Raw genomic sequence first — 23,662 nt, 5'->3', positions numbered from 1 at the left:
CCTCTCCTATCCCCCGGCCGAATTCGGGACTTGGCATCTTTTCAATATCCTGGGCATAACCAGAGACACATGCTGGGCCCCACAGGAGGAACCAAGGCAGAGAGGCTCCTGGAGGTGATGGCAGAGCTGACCACTGAAACATCAGCTATTAGTATTTTCTCCCAGGTCTGAGACAACAGGGCCTGGGAGGCTGCACCTGCACGGGGAGGAGAGCTGGGCAGATACCCTTCCAGCTCCTAGTGCCCATCCCCCAAACTTTATCTCCTGGCCTGTTTTTTTTTTTTTTTTTTTTTTTTTTTTTTTTTTTTTGAGATGGAGTTTTGCTCTGTCGCCCAGGCTGGAAGGCAGTGGCGCGATCTCGGCTCACTGCAACCTCCATCTCCCGGGTTCAAGCGATTCTCCTGCCTCAGCCTCCCGAGTAGCTGGGACTACAAGCGCGTGCCACCATGCCTGGCTAATTTTTGTATTTTTAGTAGAGACGGTGTTTCACCGTGTTAGCCAGGATGGTCTCAATCTCCTGACCTTGTGATCCACCCACCTTGGCCTCCCAAAGTGCTGGGATTACAGGCGTGAGCCACTGCACCCAGGCCCCCATCTCCTGGCTTCTTTCTACAAAAAGAATAGGCTCTGGCCAGCCAATATGCCTTCTGCACTCAAGCAACTCCAGTGCTCAGCTAGTGGGCACCATCCAGCCAGAGCCCAGAGGTGACACCCCAAGCTGTCAGCTCTACGCTTGGAGAAGAAAACAGCTCTGGTTCACCCACAAGCCCCCACTGGGCTCTGCTCTTGTTTGTGATCACAAACAGGAGTCAGGCTTTTGGGATTCTGCTCCTGAGATTCATGCAGCCAAACCGCGTGACCCTAGGTGAAGCTGGCACCCCTCTGGGCCTCAGTTTCCTTCCTGTAAAATGGGGGTGAGCCCTCTGACTCTGACTCCTCTCCCCTGCAGGGCACAGGAGAGAAGAATATCCCATCTAGAAAAGGACTGCAGCTGAGGAGCCAGGTCCCTTGTGCGGGGTAAGGGTGGGGTAAGGAGCTCGGCAGGGCCTTCAGGGATAAGCTGCTGGCTTTGATGCTGCCTTGCTCCTTCAAGGCCTGTAGGCTTTCCAGGAAAGCAGTGGGGGAGGAGAGAGGAAGGGACAGCAAAGCCAAGAGTTTTAGCCTTCTTCTAGCCTGGGGGACAGGAAGTGAGGTGCTGTCTACAGAGGAAGTGAGAAGCAAACCCCCATCCCCACCCCCCAACTTCCCCTCAGCCTGGAGTGGAAAGAAAGGCTCCAGCTTCAGGAGCCTGCAGGCTCAGAGCTGGGGAAATAGAAGACGATGTGATGCGGGTGGGGGAAGAGAAATGATCAGCACCATCTGGCAGAGAAGGGGGTCTCCTGTCTTGGACACAATAAAACTCAAGGGGCCCAGGACATCCCACAGACTGCGGGAGTGGGGAGAAGAGAAGCCACTCAAGCCAAGTTGAGAAAGCCAGCATTCTAGGCCACGTGGTACCCACATCTGCAGTCCTGGCCTGACTCCTGCTCCCAGCATGTGTGCCATGTCATGCGCCTCGGCACGGGCCACCCCCAACACTAGGTGGGGCAGGTCCTCGGAGCACTTGCTCTTATAGCACATGTCCTTTCTTTGCAACCCTTATCACAGCTATAATTATAAAACTGTTTAGTTACTTGATTAACGTGGACTTTTTTGATCACCACTGTATCCCTAGAGATTAGCACAGCATCCGGCACACAGTAAATTCTAAATAATCTGCTGGCTGAATGAACAGGCCACTCATATAGCTTGAGAATTCCTCAGGGGCCGGTTTGACCTGAATCCTGGCATCTGAATGAAGTTCGGTATACAAAGGTGAACGAACACTGCTCATGACTTGGGGCCAACTGGGGAACCCTGGGATGAGTGGTCAAGGCCAGTGCTATGGTCTGAATGTTTGTATGCCCCCAAATCCACATGCTGAAATCCTAATACCCAAGGTAATGCTATTGAGGGGCGGCAGGGCGGTGGTGCTGTGGGAGGTAAATAGGTTATGGAGGTGGAGCCCTCATGAATGGGATTAGTGCTCTTATGAAAAGGGGCCTGGTGAGATTCCTCACCCCTTCCACCATGTTAGGACACAATAAGAAGCCTCTGTCCAGGAATCAGAAAGCTGGCCCTCACCAGACACCAAATCTGCCCTTGCCTTCACCTTGGACTTCCCAGCCTCTAGAGCTGTGAGAAATAAATTTCTGTTGTTTCTAAGCTGCCCAGTTTATGGTATGTTGTTATAGCAGTTCAAACAGACTAAGACAGCCAGAAACAGGAGAGCTGACATAGGCGGCAGGAGAAATCCAGGCACACCCAGGTACTGCTAATAGGTAAGGCAACAAATACAGTAGACACGCTATGCTGTATTTTGGGTAAGAATGAAAAAAAGAATATATATTTGTGTGTATTTGGTATTGTGTAAGGAAACTCAAGGGATATACAAGAAACTAATAAATGATTATGGGGGAGAACGTGATGGAGGTGGGAGTGAGATTTTTTTTTTTTTTTTGAGACAGGGTCTCACTGTTGCCTAGGCTGGAGTGCAGTGGCTCAATCTCTGCTCACTGCAACCTCTGCCTCCTGGGTTCAAGCAATCCTCCCACCTCAGGCTCCCCAGTAGCTGGGACTACAGGTTCACACCACCACACCCAGCTAATTTTTATATTTTTTGGTAGAGATGAGGTTTCACCGTCTTAGTCAGGCTGGTCTTGAACTCCTGACCTCAAGTGATCCACCCACCTTGGCCTCTCACAGTGCTGGGCATGAGCCACCGTGCCCAGCAGAGATTTCAATTTTCAAACTATATTTATAAAACCTGGTGAAAAAATAAAACTGCAAAAAATATTAGAAGGAATCAAACTACTCAACAAGTTGATTTCCAAAGCTCCTCCCAGCTGTGGCATCCAACCTCTTCCAGGCCCCTAGGACAAGGGAGCAGGTGAGGTGGCCGGTCAGATGAACGTGGGGGCTCCAATCCAGGGCTGCTGATGCCTTCACATCCTTTCTTCTCCAGCAATCTTGCCCTGGGTTAGCAGAGAGGCCCTCCTAACCCCAGGCTGTGGTGTGAGCATGGTAACACCACTATTCAGAAGTTGGTCAGGGGCACTTCCACCTGGGTAAAAGTTGGGTTTATTCTAGGTCCCTGGGAAGGGGGACAGTCTGGTCAGGGTCAGAGGCAGAGTGCAGGGGGAAGTTTGGGGCAAGTGGGGTAAATGACCCTGGAAGTGCCTGGTGCTGCTGTGGGCAGGTTTTGGTGGTGTCTGAACAGATCCTTGTACAGAAGGGCCGATTACAGCTCCCACATCAAGCCAGCTGGGAGTAAGGTAAATCAGCCCCTGGGAACTGCAACTGCTGAGAACCCCAGAGCCACACTACGGGAGTTCCAGGGCCCCTCACAGCCCTGCCTAGAAAAACCTTGACCATTGGCCTACCCAGAGTGTCTAAGGGCAGGGGCAATTTCAGGCTGAACTACATGAGAGTGAGGAGACATGCAGACCACAGGTCCTAAGCAGCACCTGTCACTCAAGCCCTGCAGGCAACAGCAGGAGCAGCAGAATGGGGTCTTCTCTCCTTTAAGACATCTATATATTAAAAAAAAAAAAGCATAGTGGATATTGGAGAATTCCCAGAGTTCAAGGACCAGCATAAGGTTCAGAGGGCTGTGCCTGACTGGGCTCTTCTCAGCAGCTGCTGGGTTTTAGAAATCAGTAATAACAGCAACAATAATTCACCTTAATAACAGCCTGGCCTCCTCTTTCATCTGCCTAACTCCCAGAGCTGGGAAAATGGTAATTATTGAGCAGATGCCACACCCCAGTGGTGATGCATGATTAATCCAGGAACACTGGCTGGGAAACTGAGGCCCAAGGAGAAGGATTTCCCCTCACAGAGAACTACAGACACAGGCGCCGAGGGCTGCTGGGCGGTGGGGGGTGAGGGTGCCAGTTCCATATCTGCAGCGTTTTGGGAAGGTGCTGAAGACAGGGGTACTCATTCCAGAGTCCTCCAGACTTGGGTTTGGGGAGAAGGTGAAGAAAGACCCAGATATGTGTCCCAAGCCCCCTCCTAGGCTGCAGCAGGGCCTGGTGAGTAGCCTTAGCTGGGAGTCAAGGCCTCTGTTCTTGAGCCCATGCCCCACCCTCCCAGAGTGTCACAAAGCAGGCTGACAGCTGCCTCAGGCACCTCCACATCTATACAGTATGCCCAGGCACCACAGGGTAAGTGAGTGCTCAGCCCTCCGAACAGCCCCACGCCACAGGCACAGTCCATGAAGTGGGAGTGGGGAGCACCTTACAGCCAGGTAGGCAGATCAGATCAAGAAGAGTCAAGAAATGGGGGAGACTGCTTCTTGGGGACCCTAGCCCATCTCTGAAGCCCCCTTGCATCCTTGGTATTGATCCTAAAATAAAGAGATCCTTCCTACAGCAAGGCCTGTCTGGCCAGTGCTGTAGAAACCTGCAGAGGAGGTCCAGTTGGCGTCTGCCCTCCAAGAGGGCAGAGGATGGTGGGCAAAGCATCCTAAGAGACCAACGACCTTTTCCCACTGTGTCCCCGGAGGGAACCAGTAGAGACTCAAACTAGGAGGGAAGGGTAAACAAAGATGGAGGCATTGCATATGCAGGTCCATCCACGGCCTGCTGCGTGCCTGGTACTGTGACAGATGCCGGGACAGACAAAATCTAAGCTCCCGAGAAACCACAAGGGCCAAGACAGGCAGCAACCAATGACCTTAGCCTCCAACCCTCCAGGTCAGTGTCTGGGGGAAAATATTATGGGTCTTGTTCTCAGGGATTTGAAGCTGTTTTTCCTCGGCATGTTACAAAGCTGACCAGAGCCCCTGGGGGGGTCCTGCGATAACACTCTGACTCTCCAAGGGCCCAGCTTTCTGCTATCTCAGGTTCAAGAACTGGCCCTCTCTGCCTTAAATCCAGCCAGGCTACCTCATGCATAAAACATTAACGCAGAATGGGACCATGTAAAACTACACAGCAGAATCAGGAGTCCTGCCTCTGACACTCACCACCGCATGAATCACTTCCCCCTCTGGACTTCAGTTTCCCCATTTTTAACATGAGGGCGTTGGACTAGACTGTCTCTAGGATTCCTTCCAGCCTATGCTCTGTGTTGTTTTGATGTAGTGGCAGATCCCAGATTGATTTACATAAATTTGCATGTTCAATCAGAAATCCCAAACTCCAAGTATAGAAAATCCAATCAGTCCATTAATGCAGCCAGACTGGGGCTCGGGGAACCTGCCAGGTTCGGGTGAGGGTTGTCGAAGGAGACAGTGAGGGCGGTGGTGAACTGGGGGAGGGGGCTGAGAAGCAGGGGCTAGAAAGGGCACTTGTTTTGAGAGATGCAGCTCTGGTGACTCAGGCATGATGGGGTCAGGGACCCCACTTCGGCTGTCAGGCAAGGGCCCTTTCTCTTCCTCCTTCTAACGGGGCCTCTGGCTGGCCAGCCTCAGAGCCACACCCCAAGAGGGAACAGCAGCTTCTGCCTAGTAACAGCTGCATCCTTCAGTCTGACAGTGACTCCAGCATTAGCCACTTTCTGGGAAACTGACCTCCCTGGGAGCTTCCATTATCCATTCCAACGGCTCACAGCGGTAAGGAAGGCTTCCTTGGGATTTAACCTAAACACCTCCTGCTGCAGCTTCACCTTCATAGGCAGCAGGGCCCAGGGCAGAGGGCTTCCCAGGCCCAGGAGAGTCAGCAGAGGGAAAAGTAACCCAGGGAGAATGTGCCCCTACATGAGCAAACCCAGGGCTTCCTTAACCACCACCTCTCCTTCAACATTCCCCTTCACCTGGGAGACCGAGGATGAAAACAAACAAGAAGAACTTCAAGACCTCTGGCTCTTGGGCTGGAAAGCAAGTCCCAACCTGGAGAGCCCAACTCCTGAGAAGTCCTACCCTGGGGAGGGAAGGGGCTGGGAAAGGTGGGGTGGGGGCAGCTTCTCCTCACTGCTGCCACTGGCTGGTATAGCAGGGCCTGGGAGGCTGGCTGGGCTGGATGAGGGCGGTGGGGAAGAATCCTTAGCCCCTTGCCTGGGACCTGGGGGTGTGAGTACAGCAGTGAGGTGGGCAGGGCTGGGGGTGGGATGGGCAAAAGCAGTGGGGCCCTCCTTGCCCTCCTCCTATAAGAGGGCGGGTAGGTGAGTATGTTGTGCTCCCTGGCCCAGATCCTAAAACAAGTCCCAACAGCTGAGACGTAAACTGTCTCCTGGGAATCTGCTTACCCTGCTGGCCCTTGGCTGCCTCCTCCTCTCTCAGCTCCTCTTCAAAGGGCCAGGATGTCTCACCACAGGCGTGATGGGTGGGCCAAACCCAAGCCAGCAGGAGCAGGAGTTCATATCCCAAGGCACCAGGGGTGTGTGGGACAAGGTCTACTCTCAGGCTTAGAATAAGGGAACCTGTTCTCTCTACCCAGGGTTCTAATCCTAACTAATTGCAATTTAAAGCACACCCAACACTTTAGCTCCCTCTAAATGGAACCATTCTGCCAGAGGACCTTTCTCCCCTATAGATTCACCCATCAGTGGAACCATTCAATGTCAAAAAGTGGAAGGGAATATTAGAGCTATCTAGTCCAACTACTGAGATTTAAAGATGGGGAAACTGAGCCCCAGAGAGCAAACTGTCTTGGCCAAGGTCATACAGCAAGCTAGGAAAAGTAGGGACCAGAGCTTCTGACTCTGTCTTTATTGATACCCGCTTGCTCCCCAAACACTTAGGTCTTCACCGGCCTATCATGAAGATCCTTCTTCCCTGCCAACCACGGCACCTGCCCCTCCAGGTCCTCACTCTCTTCGTGAGGGCCAGAGCTGGAGAAAGATGCTGGAGGGACGAAGCCACCTCATGCACAGACCATAGACTTTGAAAACAAGCTTGAACATGGGAATATCTCCCCGGAAAGGAATACACACGGTTTCTTTGGGATAGGAAACCCACTAATCCCAGGTTGTTTTTAGGAAGATGGGGGGACCAATTTGAGAAGTGAATTTTCCTATCACACAAGGAGTCTCAGAGAGCCAGATGGCGTAATGTCTGCAAGGGAGGGTCTGCAACAAGGCAAATGGGCTATGTTCATTTTCCCCGAAAGTACTGACCACAAAACGGTTAGGCATTGACACTCTTTCTACTGCTCCCCAGGCCACCCCTGCCCGGGCCACTTCCTCTGGCTGACCATTGTGCTTAAGAAGGAGGACCCACGACAGACGGGGAGAAGTGGGAGGGAGGGATTGCCTCTACAGCCAGAGAACTCCTTAGCCCAAGACCCCCAGCTCCTCAGCAAGGCAGGCCTTTAAGAAGTAGCAGCTGGACAGACTAGGTGGACTCAGCTGATCCAGCCCTGGGATGCCTGGAAAACCAGGCCTGTGGGAGGTGAGGGCCCTCTGTGCCCTTGGGGCCGTGCCAGGACTGGAGATAACGCGGGACCTTGGGCCCAGGACAGGGAGAGGGGAGCTAGGATCCGGGCAGCCGCTTTCTTGGTTGGGCTAAGCCAGGGAAGCGTCGGGCACAGATGAATTCTCTGCATTCTTCTGGCACCGCAGCCAGCACCCGGAGGGCCTTTTCTGCAGGCGCTGCCCTGTCCCTGCTCCCTGCCCAACCAACCCTTCTCCCTCCCTTAGCTTCTCTTCAGCGTGCAGCCCACCAGGTCCTTCCTCCTTCCTGCAGCCCCTCAAAGCCTTTGAAGGGGCTGTTCTCTAGGAGACCCGGTCTTTCCGCCTCTCCCCGCCTTCCCCAGGCCCTACCGCCCCAGGCCACGGGGAATGGGAAGGAGTGCGAAAGAGAGCCCCAGGCTCGTCTCCGCGCCTGCGCTTTGGGGAGAGAGCCCCTCCCCCCGCAATAACCCGGCACCGCTAAGCGGCACCCGGACGGTGGGATGCGGGTTGGGTGGGGTGAGCAGCTGGGGCAAGGTCAGTGCTTTCAAAGAGGGAGGGGAGCCCGGCCCCCGGAACATCCCCCACTCCCGAAAGTTTCCCTTCCGGGGCCACGGAGTGTGCGCGAGGATGGCGCGGGGGGCGGGAGGGGGTGGGGTGGGGGTGCACAGAGTCGCAGCCGGACCCCCGAGGAGGGTGCGGCTGGAGGGAGGGACGGAGGGGCGGGCAGCAGGGTTTGGGCAGGAAGCCGCGACGCCCTCTCCGACCCTGTACTGCCACGAGAGCCTTACCCTCCACACCCCACTCCCCCCGGCCCGGAGCTACAGATCGCCCCCCCGCACTCGCCGCCCTTTCAATCCCAAGTAGACCCAGAACTCACCGAAATCAGGTGTTGAGCTGGGCCAGGACAGGCCGGATCCGCCAGGTCCATGGCCGCGGCTTGGGGGCGGGGGGCAGAGAAAGGGGGGTGCCGGAGCCGCCTCCTGATGTCAAGGCTTTAAAGGGGCCGGGGAGCCCCGCCCCTGGCTCTGACCCCGCCTCCCTCCTCCCTAGCAGCCAATCCACGTTCAGCCTGGATGCGCGCCCCTCCCAGCCCCCTCCAGATGTTCCCAGGACGCGAGCTAAGTCTGCCCGGCCGGCGCGCGCCGCTTCCGCTTTGGTGGGAAGGACCTCCCTTCCCCCTTATAGAAACACTTTCTCCAGGCCGGGCCGGGCTTGGTAAACCTCAGCCGTGCCTGGGTAGAGGACGCCGGGCTGGGCCGAGCGGGGGTGGAATGAGGGCGTCTAGAACAGAGAAAACTAAGTAGGTGCGCGCGGGCCCACAGGCATGCGCGTTTGCTTCTGTGGGGCTGGGCGTGCACGTGTATGTGTGGTTGTGAGCGTCGGTGTTTGTAATTTGCCTTTCTGCATACGTGTTGGGTGTAAATCCATGGGGGAAAGGCTTGAGTGCCTCTTTGGCCTTAAATGCCCCCGCCTCTCTCTTCCTTCTCCAGGATGGGGTCGTCCCCCCAGTAATCTGGAAAACAGTTACAGGAACAGGCTCCTCTCATCAGACGGCAGTGCTGGTCGTTTCCTCACTGGTTTGGGGGGAAGGCTGGGCAGAAAAAGGATGCAACCTTGTTCTCAACCACTTGCTATCTCGGTGAGGATTAGGAAAAGCAAACAGCCCATCCAGGCCCCTGCAGAGCTTCAATATCATTCCCATTAGTCCTTAATTAAACACCTATTTGCCCTTGCCTAAATACCGTATAACCCTCACAGCCTGCATTGTAGTGACTGCCCCAGAAATGTAGGTTCTCACCTGGGTTCTGCAGGGAAATACGAAGGAATCCCTAGGTACAGTCTCCGCCTACTTCATTAAAATTTCTTTTGTTGCGAGTATACAAAGGATGCAGCTTAGAGTATCATATTAGTCCAATAAAGGAACATAAAAAGTAAGGCAAGTTAGGGTGCTCAGATTGGCTAGGATTAAGAGTTCTTTTCTGAAGGAGGTTTATTTAAATACGGAATTTGAAGGGCAGAGAGAGCTTGAGTAGGGTCCAGGCAGGGTAAAGGCCACAAGGAGATTCAGATAGGAAAGAGCAAATTATCTGCATGGGACCGTGAGCAGATCACCGTGGTACGTTGGGAAGTGGGAGAAATTAATGGAGGAGGTTTCTTATGGAGGAGAGCAGAATAAGGATATGGATGTGACAAGACATAAGATAAAGAAGTCATTTTGGGTTCTTGAGCATAGAGGTAGTTTGATGAAAAGAGTGCCCAAGGACAGCTATTACTGGAACCTAAAAGATGTCTTGATGGGTACCCCCACCAGCTTTCTCATTTTTTTGCTTAAAAAATATTTTATTCTTTTCTCTGAGATGGAGTCTCACTCTGTCCCAGGTTGGACGGAGTGCAGTGGCACAATCTCTGCTCACTGCAACCTCCACCTCCTGATTTCAGGTGATTCTCCTGCCTCAGCCTCCCAAGTAGCTGGTATTACAAGTGTGCACCACCACACCTGGCTAATTTTTGTATTTTTAGTAGAGACGGAGGCTTCACCATGTTGGCCAGGCTGGTCTCGAACTCCTGACCTCAGGTGATTTGCCCACCTCGGCCTCCCAAAGTGCTAGGATTACAGATGTGAGCCACCATGCCTGGCCCTTAAATTATTCTTAACGTGCAATAAAATGCACACATCTTAGGTGCTTTGGTGAATTTCAAAATATACACCTATGTAATTAACACCCAAAACAAGATACTGAACCACCACCCTATAAAGTTCCCTCATGCCCCTTTATAGTTGATCACCCCACACCCACCACCACCCTCCCCTGGCAACTTCCTGAATTATAGCACCATAGATTTGTCTGCATTTGTATTTCACATTTATGGAGCTTTACGGTATGTACTTGTGTCTGTATCCTTTAGCTTAGTAATGATTTTGAGATCCATCCATGTGTATCAGTAATCTGTTCTTTTTTATTGCTGAGTATTATTCCATTGCATGAATATATCACAATGTGTTTATCCTTTCTTCAATTGATGGATATTTGGGTATTTCCAGTTGGGGTTATGATGAATATGGCTGCTATTAACATTCTGGTGCAAATATTTTCATAGACATGTTTTCATTTCTCCTTTTCACCTTATTTCTTGATGATAGTGGCATCTTCGGAAGCCTACAGCATTGTGAATTCTTATTCAATCATCTAACATTGAATAGGGATCAGTGGGCTAGTTCTGGGATTACAACAAAAAGTAGACATGGTCCTTTCCTCAAAGGGCTTGAAAGTCCAATAAAACTCCATGTACCTGTTGTATTCCTAATATTGCCTTGTATTCCTAATTCTGCCTTGAGGTAGAAAACCTTAAAAGTCTGCCAGGCATTTCTAACTACTTTTGGATGTTTCCAAATAACTGAATTATTGGAAGTAAACAGAACATCAAGATGATAATTTACTTTCCTTTTTTTTTTTTTTGAGACAGAGTCTTGCTCTGTCACCCAGACTGGAGTGTAGTGGCACAATCTCGGCTCACTGCAAGGTCTGCCTTCCAAGAGGCAATTCTCTTGCCTCTTGCAATTCTCAAGCAATTCTCCTGCCTCAGCCTCCCAAGTAGCTGAGATTACAGGCGTGCACCACCACACCTAGCTAATTTTTGTATTTTTAGTAGAAATGAGGTTTCACCAATTTGTCCAGGCTGGTCTTGAACTCCTGACCTGAAGTGATCTGCCCACTTCAGCCTCGCAAAGTGCTGGGATTACAGGTGTGAGCCTCTGTGCCCAGCCAATATTTTACTTTTCATTTAGATGTTTACCCTTGTTTAATAAACAGCCAGAACATCTGTATTTGTCAGAGCAAGTACCTGCGCTCCTTCCTTAAGGCTATTGTGCACTTGGTAATTTCAGCATTCAGATTTTGGCAGATTCTCTATGCTTCACAAACCTTCATCCTCACTGACAGGGGTTGAAAGAAGTGTAGCTACTATTGCTTCAAGATCCCTTTCAGTCTTTTGATGAGGCTTAAGGCACTTTCATTCCTTAGTGCTATTATTTGCATAAATTAAAAATTACACAGAAGTCCCAAAGTTTGTTCTTCACTCTTATGATATACCACTAATCATATATTGTTATTTACTTGAGTCGTCTGTGTAACAAAACAGGCTAGGCCTCTTAGGTCTCTGGTAGCTGCAAGCTGTTACTACTGGTTTAGTAACAAACCAGTTTGGTGGTATTGTCTAACTATGCATGTAGTGCTGGTGCCTGATAGATGGATTCTCGGAGAGAATCACCTCGTCACTGCTAACATCAGTACTTTGAATGGGGTTCCCTGCTTTAATACTGTGTGGTCATTCATTTAATGTTGGAGCATCTTCAATTCTCAGAGGTTGAAACTATAGCCATTTAGCCATTGGTTGATAAGCTGACTCTAGTTTAGAACTCCTGGCAACAGGAGATAGTCAGGTTGGTAACTAGCCTCTCAAAACATTTTTTCTTTTTTTTTTTCCAGATAGGGTCTTGCTGTGTCACCCAGATTGGAGTGCAGTGGTGTGATCACAGCTCACTGCAGCCTTGACCTCTAGGCTCAAGTGAGCCCCCACCAAGCAGCTGGGACTACAAGTGCGCACCACCATACCCAGCTAATTTTTTCATTTTTTGTAGAGACAGGGTCTCACTGTATTGCTCAGGCTGGTCTTGAACTCCTGAGATCAAGCGATCCTCCCACTGTGGCCTCCCAAAGTGCTGGGATTATAGATGTGAGCTACCATGCCTGGCCTCAAAACATTTTTGTAATCTGGCTGTTTTCCAGTTGGATGGACTCTGAGTGCAATCTCAATGTCTTTCCTGATCAGTAAGAGGAAGAAAGGAGCTGTTGTATAATCTTTGGTCCACTTGCTATATAGGAATAGATCTTTACTGCTACATACACATAATTCTGTACAGAACAGTCATGTTCCTTGGATTCTGACAGCATCGCCAATATGTGCTTTGAAACCTCCTACCTGGCACAGATATGATGAATCTACTCATATCCTTAAACCTCTTTTTCATCACTTTTCATCATTCAAACATTTTTATTGAATCTATATGCTAAGCACTGTATATAAAGTATTAGATAACTTGTACAGAGTTCATGTGGGGTATGATAAACAATGAGACTGGAAAGGTAAGCAGTGGGTAGATCATCCTTTATCCTAAGAGCAGTGTAGCCTTTGAATGGTTTTAAGCAGGAGGGTAGCATAATCAGATTTGCATTTTAGATCCGTGTGGTTGCAGTGAGGAGGATAGAGAGAGCAAGACTGAAGTCAGGGGGGCCAGGCAAGGTTTTTGTAGTACCTGAGGAGAAAAACGAGAAATGATGTGGTCTGGACTAGGAAAGTGATAGTGGTGATGGAGAGGACGTAGAAATGCCCAGGGGGCATCCAAGTAGAAACATCTCTCCAACTCGTCAGAACTTCCCAACTGTGAGCCTCAGGAAGAGTTTACGGTGGTGCTGCATAATGGGCTTCACAATTCTCAGGGCAGCACAAGCTTCCTGAGTCAGAGAGCAATCTTGGTTATGCCAGATTGCATCATCCAGCATATAAAACACCATCATTTTCTATGTGTGTACTGACATGGAAAAGGTTGGGAAGCACTGATGTAGGCTGTGGGATAAATAATTCTGAAGCTCAGGAGAGGAATCGGGATGATAGATAAGAGATTTGTGAGTCCTCAGAACGTTGGTGGTTACTGAAGTCATGGAGTTGAGGAGATCATGCAAGGAGAGAAAAGAAAGGCAGGAACAGAACCCCAAGGAACATCAGCATTAGAGGGGGGTCTCCAGAGAGGGAGAAAGAAAACTGAATGAATGCTGTCACCAGAACCCAAGAAAGGGATTTCCAAAAAAAAGACCAAATACAGTCGGTCCTTCTTATTGGTGGCTTCCACATCCATGCACTCAATCAATCTCAGATCAGAAAAACTAAAAGAATAAAAACTACATCTCTCTGAAGACTAGATCAGAAAAAAAAATAATTACAGCAATAAAAATACAAAATTTTAAAAATTTAGTGTTAACTATTTACATAGTATTTACATGATATTACATATTATAAGTAATCTAGAGATGATTTAAAGTATATAGGAGAATACCCCTAGGTCATTTGCAAATACTATACGATTTTATGTAGGGACTTAAGCATCCTTTGATTTTTGTATCCTTGTGGGTCCTGGAACCAATTCCCCATGAATAGGAAGGGATGATTTTTTGGCCCCGATGTTGCTGAGTCAAGTTGGATCAGGACAGAGACATCCCCACTGACTCTGGCCACATGTCATTGGAGACTTTGATAAAACCAGACTTTATTTGTTTATTTAAAATAGAGATGGGGTCTCACTCCGTTGCCCAGGCTGTTCTCGAACTCCTGGGCTCAAGCAGTCCTCCCCTCTTGGACTTCCAAAGTGCTAGGATTACAGGCGTGAGCCACCATGCCTGACCTGGCAAAACCAGATTCTGAAGGATTGAGAAAAATTTACAAAGTAAGGAATGGAGACAGGAGATGTTTAAAACTTTTCAGCTGGGCGCAGTGGCCCATGCCTGTAATTCCAGCACTTTGGGAGGACGAGGTGGGTGGATCACCTGAGGTCAGGAATTCAAGACCGGCCTGGCCTACATGGTGAAACCCCGTCTCTACTAAAAATACAAAAATTAGCTGTGTGCGGTGGCACGTGCCTGTTATCCCAGCTACTCAGGAGGCTGACGCAGGAGAATCGCTTGAGCCTGGGAGGTGGAGGTTGCAGTGAGCCGATTGCGCCATTGCACTCCAGCCTGGGTGAGTGAGACTCTGTCTCAAAAACAAAACAAAAACACAAACAACAAAAAAACTTTTCTAAGATTTTGGCTATGCTGTGAGGGAAAAATTAGGCAGATAGATGGGTGGTACAGTGAGAGTATTTTAGAAAACACTGGCTAATTTTAAAAATTATTCATTTAAGATTAGTTTTTATAAAAAGTAATATGTCCATATGGTTTAATAATCAAATAATACAGAAGCAATTATTTGCTGCATTCCTTACCTCCAGCAATGAGCCATTTTAACTTTTTGGCTGATTCTTCTATATGGCTAAATATGCTTATACTGCCATTCCTTTTTTTTTTTTTTTTTTTTTTTTGAGATAGAGTCTCACTCTGCTGTCCAGGCTGGAGTGCAGTGGCACGATCTCGGCTCACTGCAACCTCTGCTTTCCAGGCTCAAGCAATCCTCCCACTTCGGCCTCCCGAGTAGCTAGGACTATAGGCACACGCCACCATGTTCAGCTAATTTTAAAATTTTTTTTGTAGAGATGAAGTCTTATTGTCTTACCCAGGCTGGTCTGTAACTCCCGGGCTCAAGTGATTCTCCTGCCTTGGCCTCTCAAAGTGTTGAGATTACAGACATGAGCCACCGCACCCGACCTGAGGACCTCATTTTTATGGGCACTAATTGCACATCCTTTTTGTTTTTGTTTTTTTTTTTTTTTTTGAGACGGAGTCTTGCCCTGTCGCCCAGGCTGGAATGCAGTGGTGCGATCTCGGCTCACTGCAACCTCCGCCTCCCGGGTTCAAGCGATTCTCCTGCCCCAGCCTCCCAAGTAGCTGGGATTACAGGCGCGTGCCACTACGCCCAGCTAATTTTTGTATTTTTAGTAGAGACGGGGTTTCACTATGTTGGTCAGGCTGGTCTCGAACTCTTGACCTCGTGATCCACCCGCCTCGGCCTCCCAAAGTGCTGGGATTACAGGCGTGAGCCACCGCGCCCAGCCAATCCTTTCTGCCTTTTTTTTTTTTTTTTTTTGAGACGGAGTCTCGCTCATGTCGCCCAGGCTGGAATGCAGTGGTGCGATCTCAGCTCACTGCAATCTCCACCTCCCAGGTTCAAGCGATTCTCCTGCCCCAGCCTCCCAAGTAGCTGGGATTACAGGTGCGTGCCTGCACATCCTTTTTGAAACTAACTGCCACAGACATGAAATACAGTGGTTCCTCCCAACAGGTCAGGTAACTGCTCAGCCAATCTGTTACTAGGGAACAGGTCAGGTTCAGATGCTGAAGCATCTCCAAAAGCTTTTAGTTATTGAGGATTTCTTTTTTTAAGACAGTATCGCTCTATTACCCAGGCTGGAGTGCAGTGGCATGATCTTGGCTCACTGCAACCTCAGCCTCCTGGGCTCAAGTGATCCTGCACCTCAGCCTCCCAAGTTGCTGGACTACAGGTGCGTGCCACCACTCCCAGCTAATTTTTTTTTTTTTTTTGTATTTTTTGCAGATTCGGGGTTTTGCCATGTTGCCCAGGCTGGTCTCAAACTGCTGAGCTCAAGTGACCCACCTGCCTAAGCCTCCCAGTGTTGGGATTACAGGCGTGAGCCACTGCACCTGGCAATTTCTTAATTAGCCATGTTGGACAAAGCCCTTGTGTATCCTTCTGCTCACTGAGGTTATTTTCTGTTAACAAGGAGTTATCTGGGAAAGGTGCCACTTGGCTTTTGTAAGCCAGTCTCACTGTAGTCAGAGCCCATGTATTAGTTTTATAGTGCTGCTGTAAGAAATCACCACAAACCTTAGTGGTTTAAAATACTGATTTATTCTCTTACAGCTCTGGAGATTAAATCTGAAATCAAGGTGTTGGCAGGGCTGTTCCTTCTGGAGGCTTCAGGGGAGAATACATTTTCTTGCTTTTTCTAACTTCTAGAAGCCACCTACATTCCTTGACTTGCAGCCCTTCTTCACATCACTCCAACCTCTTGCTTTTGTCATTACATCTCCTACTGTGGTCAGCTCTCCCTCTGCCTCCCTATTATAAGAACACTGATGATTGCACTTAGGGTATATTCTGATCATCCAGGTTAATCTCCCTATCTGAAGATCCTCAATCTCATTTGCAAAGCCCCTTTTGCTAAAGGAGGTGGACATCTTGGGGGACCATTATTCATCCTACCACAGCCCCATGTATGTTTCTGTGCACTGCCTTGGTGGAGTGAGAGGAGAGAGCACCCAGCAGGGTTACAAGGTTTCAAAGTGTTCCTAAATTAAGATCTTGTGGGTAAACTCAGCTCTGTATCTACTGTGATAACTGAGACCATCATAAACTAGCCTCATTTCCCTTAGTTCCATATCCCTCCCTCCCAACACTGCTTCCTTTAAAATGCTCTGTAGCACTGAAGCTGGACTCCTTATTACTTCATCATCCTGAAAAACAAGTTATCAGAGATAGTAAGATGCATGTTTTCTACAAGGTGAGATGTTTTTCTCATAAGCCTCCGGTCTAACAAGTGCAGTTGTGGTCTGCGGCATGCTCACACAGTGTAATAGCACCTTATTTTTCTTTATCACTCTATATTCTGCAAAATACCTTCACATCCTTAGCTCATTTGGGCATAGGAAAAGGAAAGTGGTGTTATTTAGTTGTACAGATGAGTAAACTGTGGCTGTAAGGCAGACAATGGATGGAAGGTAGATGACTTTAATATAGGAACCTCCCACCAGGCACCGGACACATGTATGGAATGAAACTTACATGTAATTGATAGAATTTGCTGCTGGACTTTGAGAGCATTTCAATGTGGGGGGGTGTAAGTGAGAAAATCAACTGAGGTTTCTAGCATAAGCAATGATTACTATCAAATGAGATAGGACTAGGTTTTGAATGAGGGTAGTGAGCTTGCTTTTGAGATCTGTTGATTCTGATGTACCTAAGAACTAAGGGATATAATGACAAAACAGGAAAAATGCTAGTCTGGAACTGTGGATGTCGGGCTACCAATATATTTGGGGACCATAAGCATGTAGGTAGTTGTTAAAACCACAGGGAAGAACTCACCCCAGGAAAAATACATAGAGGAGGACTGAATGGAACCGTAAGCACTCAAAGTATGGTCTACCTCTGCTTGCCTCAGAATCATCTGGGGGAGCTGTTAAAAATAGATGCCTCATTGTGAAATGTACTTAATGTCACAAAATTGTATACTTTTAAAAAAATTATCAATTTATCTTTTAATTTTTTAATCCAATTTTTGATGGGATTTCCACGTTCTGAAAAACTGTACTTAAAAACGGTTAAAATGGTAAATTTTATGTATATATTACAATAGAAGAATGCAAAAACAAACAAACAAAAAAACAGAAAATAGATTCCTAAGCCCCATTCCAGACCTGAATTACTAAGGTTTTGCCCAAAGGCAGGCCTAGCAAGTCCAGAAGCCTGAAGAAACCAGGTAAGATTCAGAGAGCCCAGGAACTGACATATTTTAAGACTAGCCTAGTCTGATCTTTATAAATAATCCCCAAAAGCAGCCCTCTCCATAACCCATAACCAGGACCACTTTTCCTAGGCCATCTCAATCCAGATATCCCAGCTCATCACTCCACAGATTCATTCTCCTCAAGATTCGTTCCAAACAATGGGGAACAGATACTGATTCTTTCAATTATGTGCCTTGGACATTTTACCAAAAGCTCCTGCCAGGTTTTGCGGCTGCCTGATTGTTAAGGAATTAAGGAGAATGATCATAATTCTCAATATAAAACCCTTTCAATATCTTTCTTGGTCTTCTTGCCCTCCCATCTCACTGCTTCTGGAAACTTAATCTGTTCTTTTCTTTCCCTTTTTCTATCAGTGATTCAGGGATTGGATGAGTCTCTATGGTTTGTTTTGCCCTGAAGAGCAGAAGGCTTCTGTCCCAACTGGTGTTGCCAAAGCAACGTATTAATTCCATGCCATGATCCTGGGTCAAGATCTGCACAATCTGATTGGGCATGTCACCTCGGATGGCAAGGGAGTGGAAGTGGTCAAAATCATGGAGTCCCAGCTTTCGGAGACGCCTTGCAGCTGCCCGGTAACACTTCCAGGGTTGGGGCTCCACAAGGAGGTAGCGGCAGAGGGAGGAAAGATGGGCCAGGAACTCCCATAGGCCATGGTCTCCATGATTCAGATGAATCCACATGGTTATTGACATGCAGAAGCCAATGTCAAAAACTGAACGTCCAAATTGGCTTAAGAAAGAGCTCAAGAGAACCTTCCGGGTCCTTTGATTCATGAAGTCCAGGGTGATAAAAGTCAAGGCATCAGGAAAAGGACATTCTTTTTCGGCTCGCTTCACCAGGACTGGATCTATGTCGCAGCAGAGGAGACGGAATTCTCTTGAGGCATCTGAGCAGGTCTCCCCGTCAGGTAGGGAGAGGAAGTGTTTGTATAGAGCCACACTCAGATCCTAGAGGAATCCAAAACAGCTTTGTCACTGCAGTTCTCAATTAGCGAATGGAAGAGAAATCTGTATCATTCTCCCACTGAGAATGCCACTTACCTCTGGCTGTATAGGATGTGAGGTTCCTAAACCATAACCTAAAGAGGTTGTGCAAAAATTTTCTACAGAGTAGGCTCTCAGTGCCCTCCAGGGGTCACATCTGTAATGCATCATCCCCATATTTTCCTGACACTGATGATAGATTGGGTTGTATAGCTGAAAGTTACAGCCAAATGGATGCAGCAAAGGAGCCTACAGCAGTATTTCCCAGCTTAAGTAATATGCTGATAAACTCACTCTTTTTCTGGGTATCTCAAGACCCCAGGGCGGAGGAAAGGGGTCCAGAGGCATAACCAGTGTCTCTTACCAGGAAAGTGAGGAATACAGCAAGCACAATCTTACAAAAACCTGCTTCTCAGACCCGCGGTGGGGGAAGTCTGGATTCCAAAGTCCTCATTCAGCCTTCACTAAAGCTTCAATTTTACTGTCTTAGGATTCACCACCTCCTCCTGAGACATTCTGCTTCTATAACCATCATTGCTAAAAGTCACTGCTAACAACCTTCTAGACAAGTCCAATGATTTGTGATTTTTACCACATTAGCACCTTTTTTACTCTTAAGTCACCATCTCCTTTCTCTAACTTTGAATTCTTTTTTTTTTTTGAGACAAAGTCTGGTTCTGTCGGCCAGGCTGGAGTGCAATGGCGTGATCTCAGCAACCTCTGCCTCCCAGGTTCAAGTGATTCTCCTGCCTCAGCCTCCTAAGTAGCTGGGATTACAGGCATGCATCACCACACTCAGCTAATTTTTGTATTTTTAGTAGAGACAGGATTTCACCATGTTGGCCAGGCTGGTCTTTAACTGACCTCAAGTGATCCACCTGCCTCGGCCTCCCAAAGTGCTGGGTCTATAGGAATGAGCCACTGCACCTGGCCTCTTTGATTTCTGTAACCATTATAACTAACTCAAATTTGTGTTTTTCCACATAGTATTTTCAAGGCATTTTTCTGTTTACTACTTTATTTGCTTGGGGTAACAAGCATGTGAGGAAAATATTTATTTATGCCTTTTCTGCAGGTGAAGAAAATGCACAATGGAAACCACCCAGATGTCCAATGATAGTGGCATGGACAAATAAATGTGGTATAATCATGAAGATAGAATACTAAATAGCAGTTAAAAAATGAAGGCACCCAGCTTGGTGCACAACATGGATGATTCTCACAAATACATAATGTTGAGAAAAAAAGCAAGCCATAACAGAAAATACATGACAAGCATCCATTTACATGAAGCTCAAAAATGGGTGAAATTAAAGTACATCGTTCAGGGAAGAAAAACAGTACACTATAAAGAAAAGCAAGGAAACAACAGAAGGCTAGTTGTTACCTCTGGGTAGAGATAGAGGTTTATGAACAGGAAAAGGCATATAGGGGAAGTTGTGGGGTGCTGAAAATGTTTATTATTTATTTATTTATTTTTGAGACAGGATCTTACTCTGTTTCCCAGGCTGGAGTACAGTGGTGTGATCACTGCAACCTTGACTTCCCAGGCTCCAGAGATCCTCCTACTTCACCCTTATGAGTAGCTGGAACCACAGGTGCACACCACCATGCCCAGCTAATTTTTGTATTTTTGGTAGGGATGAGATTTTGCCATGTTGCCCAGGCTGATCTCAAACTCCCGAGCTCAAGCAATCCACTAGCGTCAGTCTCTGAAAATGCTGGGATTACAGCGTCAGCCACTGCACCCAGCAGTTTTTTGGGCTTTTTGTTGTTGTTTTATTTGAGACAGGGTCTCACTTCGTCACCCAGGCTGGGGTATGTGGCACAATCAAGGCTCACTGCAGCCTCGACCTCCTGGGTTCAAGTGATCCTCCTCCCTCAGCTCTCTAAGTAGCTGGGACTACAGATGCCCACCACCACACCTGGCTAATTTTTTTTAGAGATGGGGTTTTGCCATGTTGCCCAGGCTGGGAAAGGAGTTTTTAAAATTGAAAAAAAAAGCACCCATAAATTATGGTACATCTATCCAATGAAACATTAGGAAGCTGCTAAAAAAAAGAATGCGGTGATATAAATAATCTCAGAATTAAAAGCTACTAATAGTGTGTTACCATTTGTAAAATTAAAAGGGGGGTACTTATATGTACATAAATGCTGGTATACACACAAGACTGATACCTAAGAAATTATAAACAGTAGTGCCACTGTGTGGGGGAAAAGGAGGATTTAGGGTTGGGAGTAGAGACTTACTTTTTACTATATACCCCTTTGTAGTTTGAATTTTTTTGTTTTATCAAGCGCAAGCATTTTTTTTCCCTTTCCTGACTACAAAGATCCACAAGAAAAAGCATTTTTTAAAAACTGCAAAACAGAAAGCTCCATAAACGTACAGCCAGGTTTGGGAACCACTACCCTAGTTAGCTGCCAACTATGCCTTTACCTCTCATGTGTATACTACTCTCAACTTTAAAATCTCTGGTGGTTTCCTAATGCCTTTCGTGAAATCCCAAGCCTTAACCTCAGTCTCTCTTTTCCATTGTTTTTACCCTCTGACTTCCCGTATCATCACAGCGGAGAAATTTTGCAGGGGACACAGGACATCAACCCATCTCCTCATTCCAGTCTTTGAGACTGTATCCAAATGTCCCCTTCCTACTATCAGCTGAGTCTCACAAGGTCTGAAGTCGTCCCCCAAAGTCTCTTCTGTAAAAGGACAGCAACGTAACAGAATTGTCCCCCACCCTCCAGATGCTGGACTGGAGTGATGGAGGGAGCGCAGAGAGGGTACTAACTTTTGAAGCATTTGCCATGGTAAGTTCAGACTGCTTGCTAGTGTAGAATATCCCAGTGGCTACAAATAGGTGTGGGAGAGACATTTCCTTATTTTGCATGTGGTTTGATTATAATCATATGCCTAAGAATAGTTTGCAGCAACAAGAGTGGCAGTGCCGCCCTTCTCCATTCCCTTGGGCAAAATGCTTTATTTGCTTCTCGATCCTCTCCACTGTACTCTGTCAACTCACTGTTTTGTTTTTGAGACGGAGTCTCGCTCTGTCGCCCAGGCTGGAGTGCAGTGGCACTAGCTCGGCTCACTGCAAGCTCAGCCTCCCGGGTTCACGCCATTCTCCTGCCTCAGCCTCCAGAGTAGCTGGACTACAGGCGCCCGCCACCACGACCGGCTAATTTTTTGTATTTTTAGTAGAGACGGGGTTTCACCGTGTTAGCCAGGATGGTCTCGATCTCCTGACCTTGTGATCCACCCGCCTCGGCCTCCGAAAGTGCTGGGATTACAGGCGTGAGCCACCGCGCCGGGCCTACTCACTTTTTTTTGAAATAAACATGCAGGTCCCAGGGTCTGTCCTGCACTGTATAGCACACATGAGTCACAATATCAGGCATGATTCTGTCACCCTTGGCTCTTCTCTCCCAGTAAACCAAACCTAACCCCATGTTCCCAAACGTGTGTCTCTGGAAGCCCCCTCTCCCCAGCCAAAGCGCCAGGCACGCTGGACAGAGGCCACCCTAGATACAAGGACCGTTCCCACCTGGGGTCTGGCCCTGAAAGAAAAGTGGGAACGTAGTCGACAAGGGCTCCTCTCCAAGAGAGATTCCTAAGACAGATGGTGGAACCCTGGCGGGCAGGCAGCAGCGGCACTGGCTCAGTCAAAGCCACGCTTTATACTCGTTTTGGGAAAGTTTCGATGGGTCTTAGCCCAGGCCAAAACCACAGTGGATGTGTAGGCAGCCAACCACTTGGCTCCAGATGCTCCAATCCCTCCCCTGTCACTCACCCCGGAGTTACACCCCACGTCGAGCCCCAGAATCGGCCCGTTCTCGGGACTCTCAGGAAAGAGCTGTCGAAGCAGCTCCGGGGGCAGGAGGCGGAGCCGTTGCTCCGGAGGGTGGAAGCGAGAATAATGAGGAAAATTTCCGAACGGGGCGGCGCCAGGTTCCAGAACTCGCGATTCCTCTTCCGCTGCGGTCTCCTTAACACTCCCTCCATCCAGTTCCGTGGGCACCGCCATTAGCCTCAACACCGCCTCTGGGCCGTGGCGGAACCGGAAGCCGGGAACCTGCGGTCTGCGTGGGCGGTGGCGGTGCCAGCGCGCGTGCGCCGAACGCCTAGGGCGGGTGGCTAGAATTCTGCAGTGAATCAGAAAAGCTGTCCTGATTTCCTCTCGCTGTATACCTGGAGCCGGCGAGCGCCTGGGGCTTGCCTTGTATTATTGAACCCTCATCACAACACTGGGAGGGGATTAGCAATATCATCCACATTTTACAGGGATGAAACAAACTCTGAGGGCTAAGTGTCTTGGCCAAGCTGACATAGTTTGAAACTTGGGCTACTTGACCCAGAACAAGTATACTAGTTTGTTGGGATCTTGGAAATCAATTTTAGTCCAATTTCCTTTCTTTATAAATGCAAAAAGTGAGACCGAGAGAACTTACTTGTCTGGGGTCATACAGTGAATCTGTGACTCAAAAACTTCCTCCCGGTTCAGGAAAGGGTGGCCAGGAGGTGCAGGTCACTTGCGAAGCCAGCCGACTCAGCCCTGTCCCCCAGGGGCAACTGTAGACCATGAGCTCCTTGAGAGGCAAGGACCGTGCCTTAAGAGCCAGCACTTAAAGAGTGCTTACTAGGCACCAGACACCCTTGTAAGCTCCTTAGTCAATCCTCTCACCCCGTGAGAAAATGACCGTATTATTATTCTTTTTATATAGATGAGGACACTGGAGTACAACAAAGTAACTTGTCCAAGATCCCACAGTTAGAAATGATGGTACTAGGATTCGAACCCAGGTAGTTTGGATCCAGAGGATGTGCTTGCAACGCTGTGTTATTCTCAGCCTTGAGTCTCCTATACTTAACATGGGCCTGGCACAAAGATGCTCAACAAATGTTGTTGAATGAAAACTCAATAGAGGATACAATAAGGCCAGATCTGTTTGGGGAAACTTTAAATGGAAGGGAGAAAGGATGCCAACTGAAGCAGACATAGTGGA

The 23,662-nt window shown here is 48.3% G+C and overlaps 2 protein-coding genes and 1 long non-coding RNA gene across 8 annotated transcripts in view; 1 reads left to right on the top strand and 2 right to left on the bottom strand.

Annotated features, from left to right (window-relative positions):
• NCKAP5L (NCK associated protein 5 like) overlaps positions 1–8,438 on the bottom strand; it is a 37,416-nt gene extending 28,978 nt beyond the window's left edge. For all 5 annotated transcript variants that reach the window (XM_004053087.5, XM_055357270.2, XM_019038193.4 and 2 more), the window contains exon 1: positions 8,294–8,438. The gene's annotated coding sequence lies outside the window, so the exon portion shown is untranslated. The remainder of the gene's footprint in view (positions 1–8,293) is intronic.
• Positions 8,439–8,571: 133 nt separating this feature from the next.
• LOC115936454 (uncharacterized) lies at positions 8,572–20,754 on the top strand. Of its 2 annotated transcripts, none has more exons than XR_010129491.1 (2): positions 8,572–8,716; positions 18,026–20,754. It is a non-coding gene; the product is annotated as an uncharacterized lncRNA (long non-coding RNA). The 2 variants fall into 2 exon arrangements; XR_008670154.2 differs by having other exon boundaries at positions 8,572–8,720.
• Positions 15,974–22,751, bottom strand: BCDIN3D (BCDIN3 domain containing RNA methyltransferase). Its single transcript, XM_031016548.3, has 2 exons — positions 22,450–22,751; positions 15,974–18,619 (listed from the first exon to the last, which is right to left on the bottom strand). Exons 1-2 carry the CDS (start codon positions 22,681–22,683, stop codon positions 17,975–17,977), a joined length of 879 nt encoding a protein of 292 aa, XP_030872408.1. The 5' UTR covers positions 22,684–22,751; the 3' UTR covers positions 15,974–17,974.
• Positions 22,752–23,662: the final 911 nt, after the last annotated feature.

Source organism: Gorilla gorilla, chromosome 10 (assembly GCF_029281585.2).
Source record: "Gorilla gorilla gorilla isolate KB3781 chromosome 10, NHGRI_mGorGor1-v2.1_pri, whole genome shotgun sequence".
Classification (NCBI taxonomy): domain Eukaryota; kingdom Metazoa; phylum Chordata; class Mammalia; order Primates; family Hominidae; genus Gorilla; species Gorilla gorilla.
The sequence above is the reverse complement of the archived record's forward strand: the minus strand, read 5'-3'. Positions and strand labels throughout refer to the sequence as shown.

Excerpts from the sequence above, each read along its gene's own strand:
- BCDIN3D (XM_031016548.3), bottom strand. The coding sequence starts at position 22,683 with ATGGCGGTGCCCACGGAACTGGATGGAGGGAGTGTTAAGGAGACCGCA. Across the intron at positions 18,620-22,449 it reads ACGTGGGGTGTAACTCCGGG|GATCTGAGTGTGGCTCTATA; the intron begins GTGAGTGACAGG and ends GGATTCCTCTAG.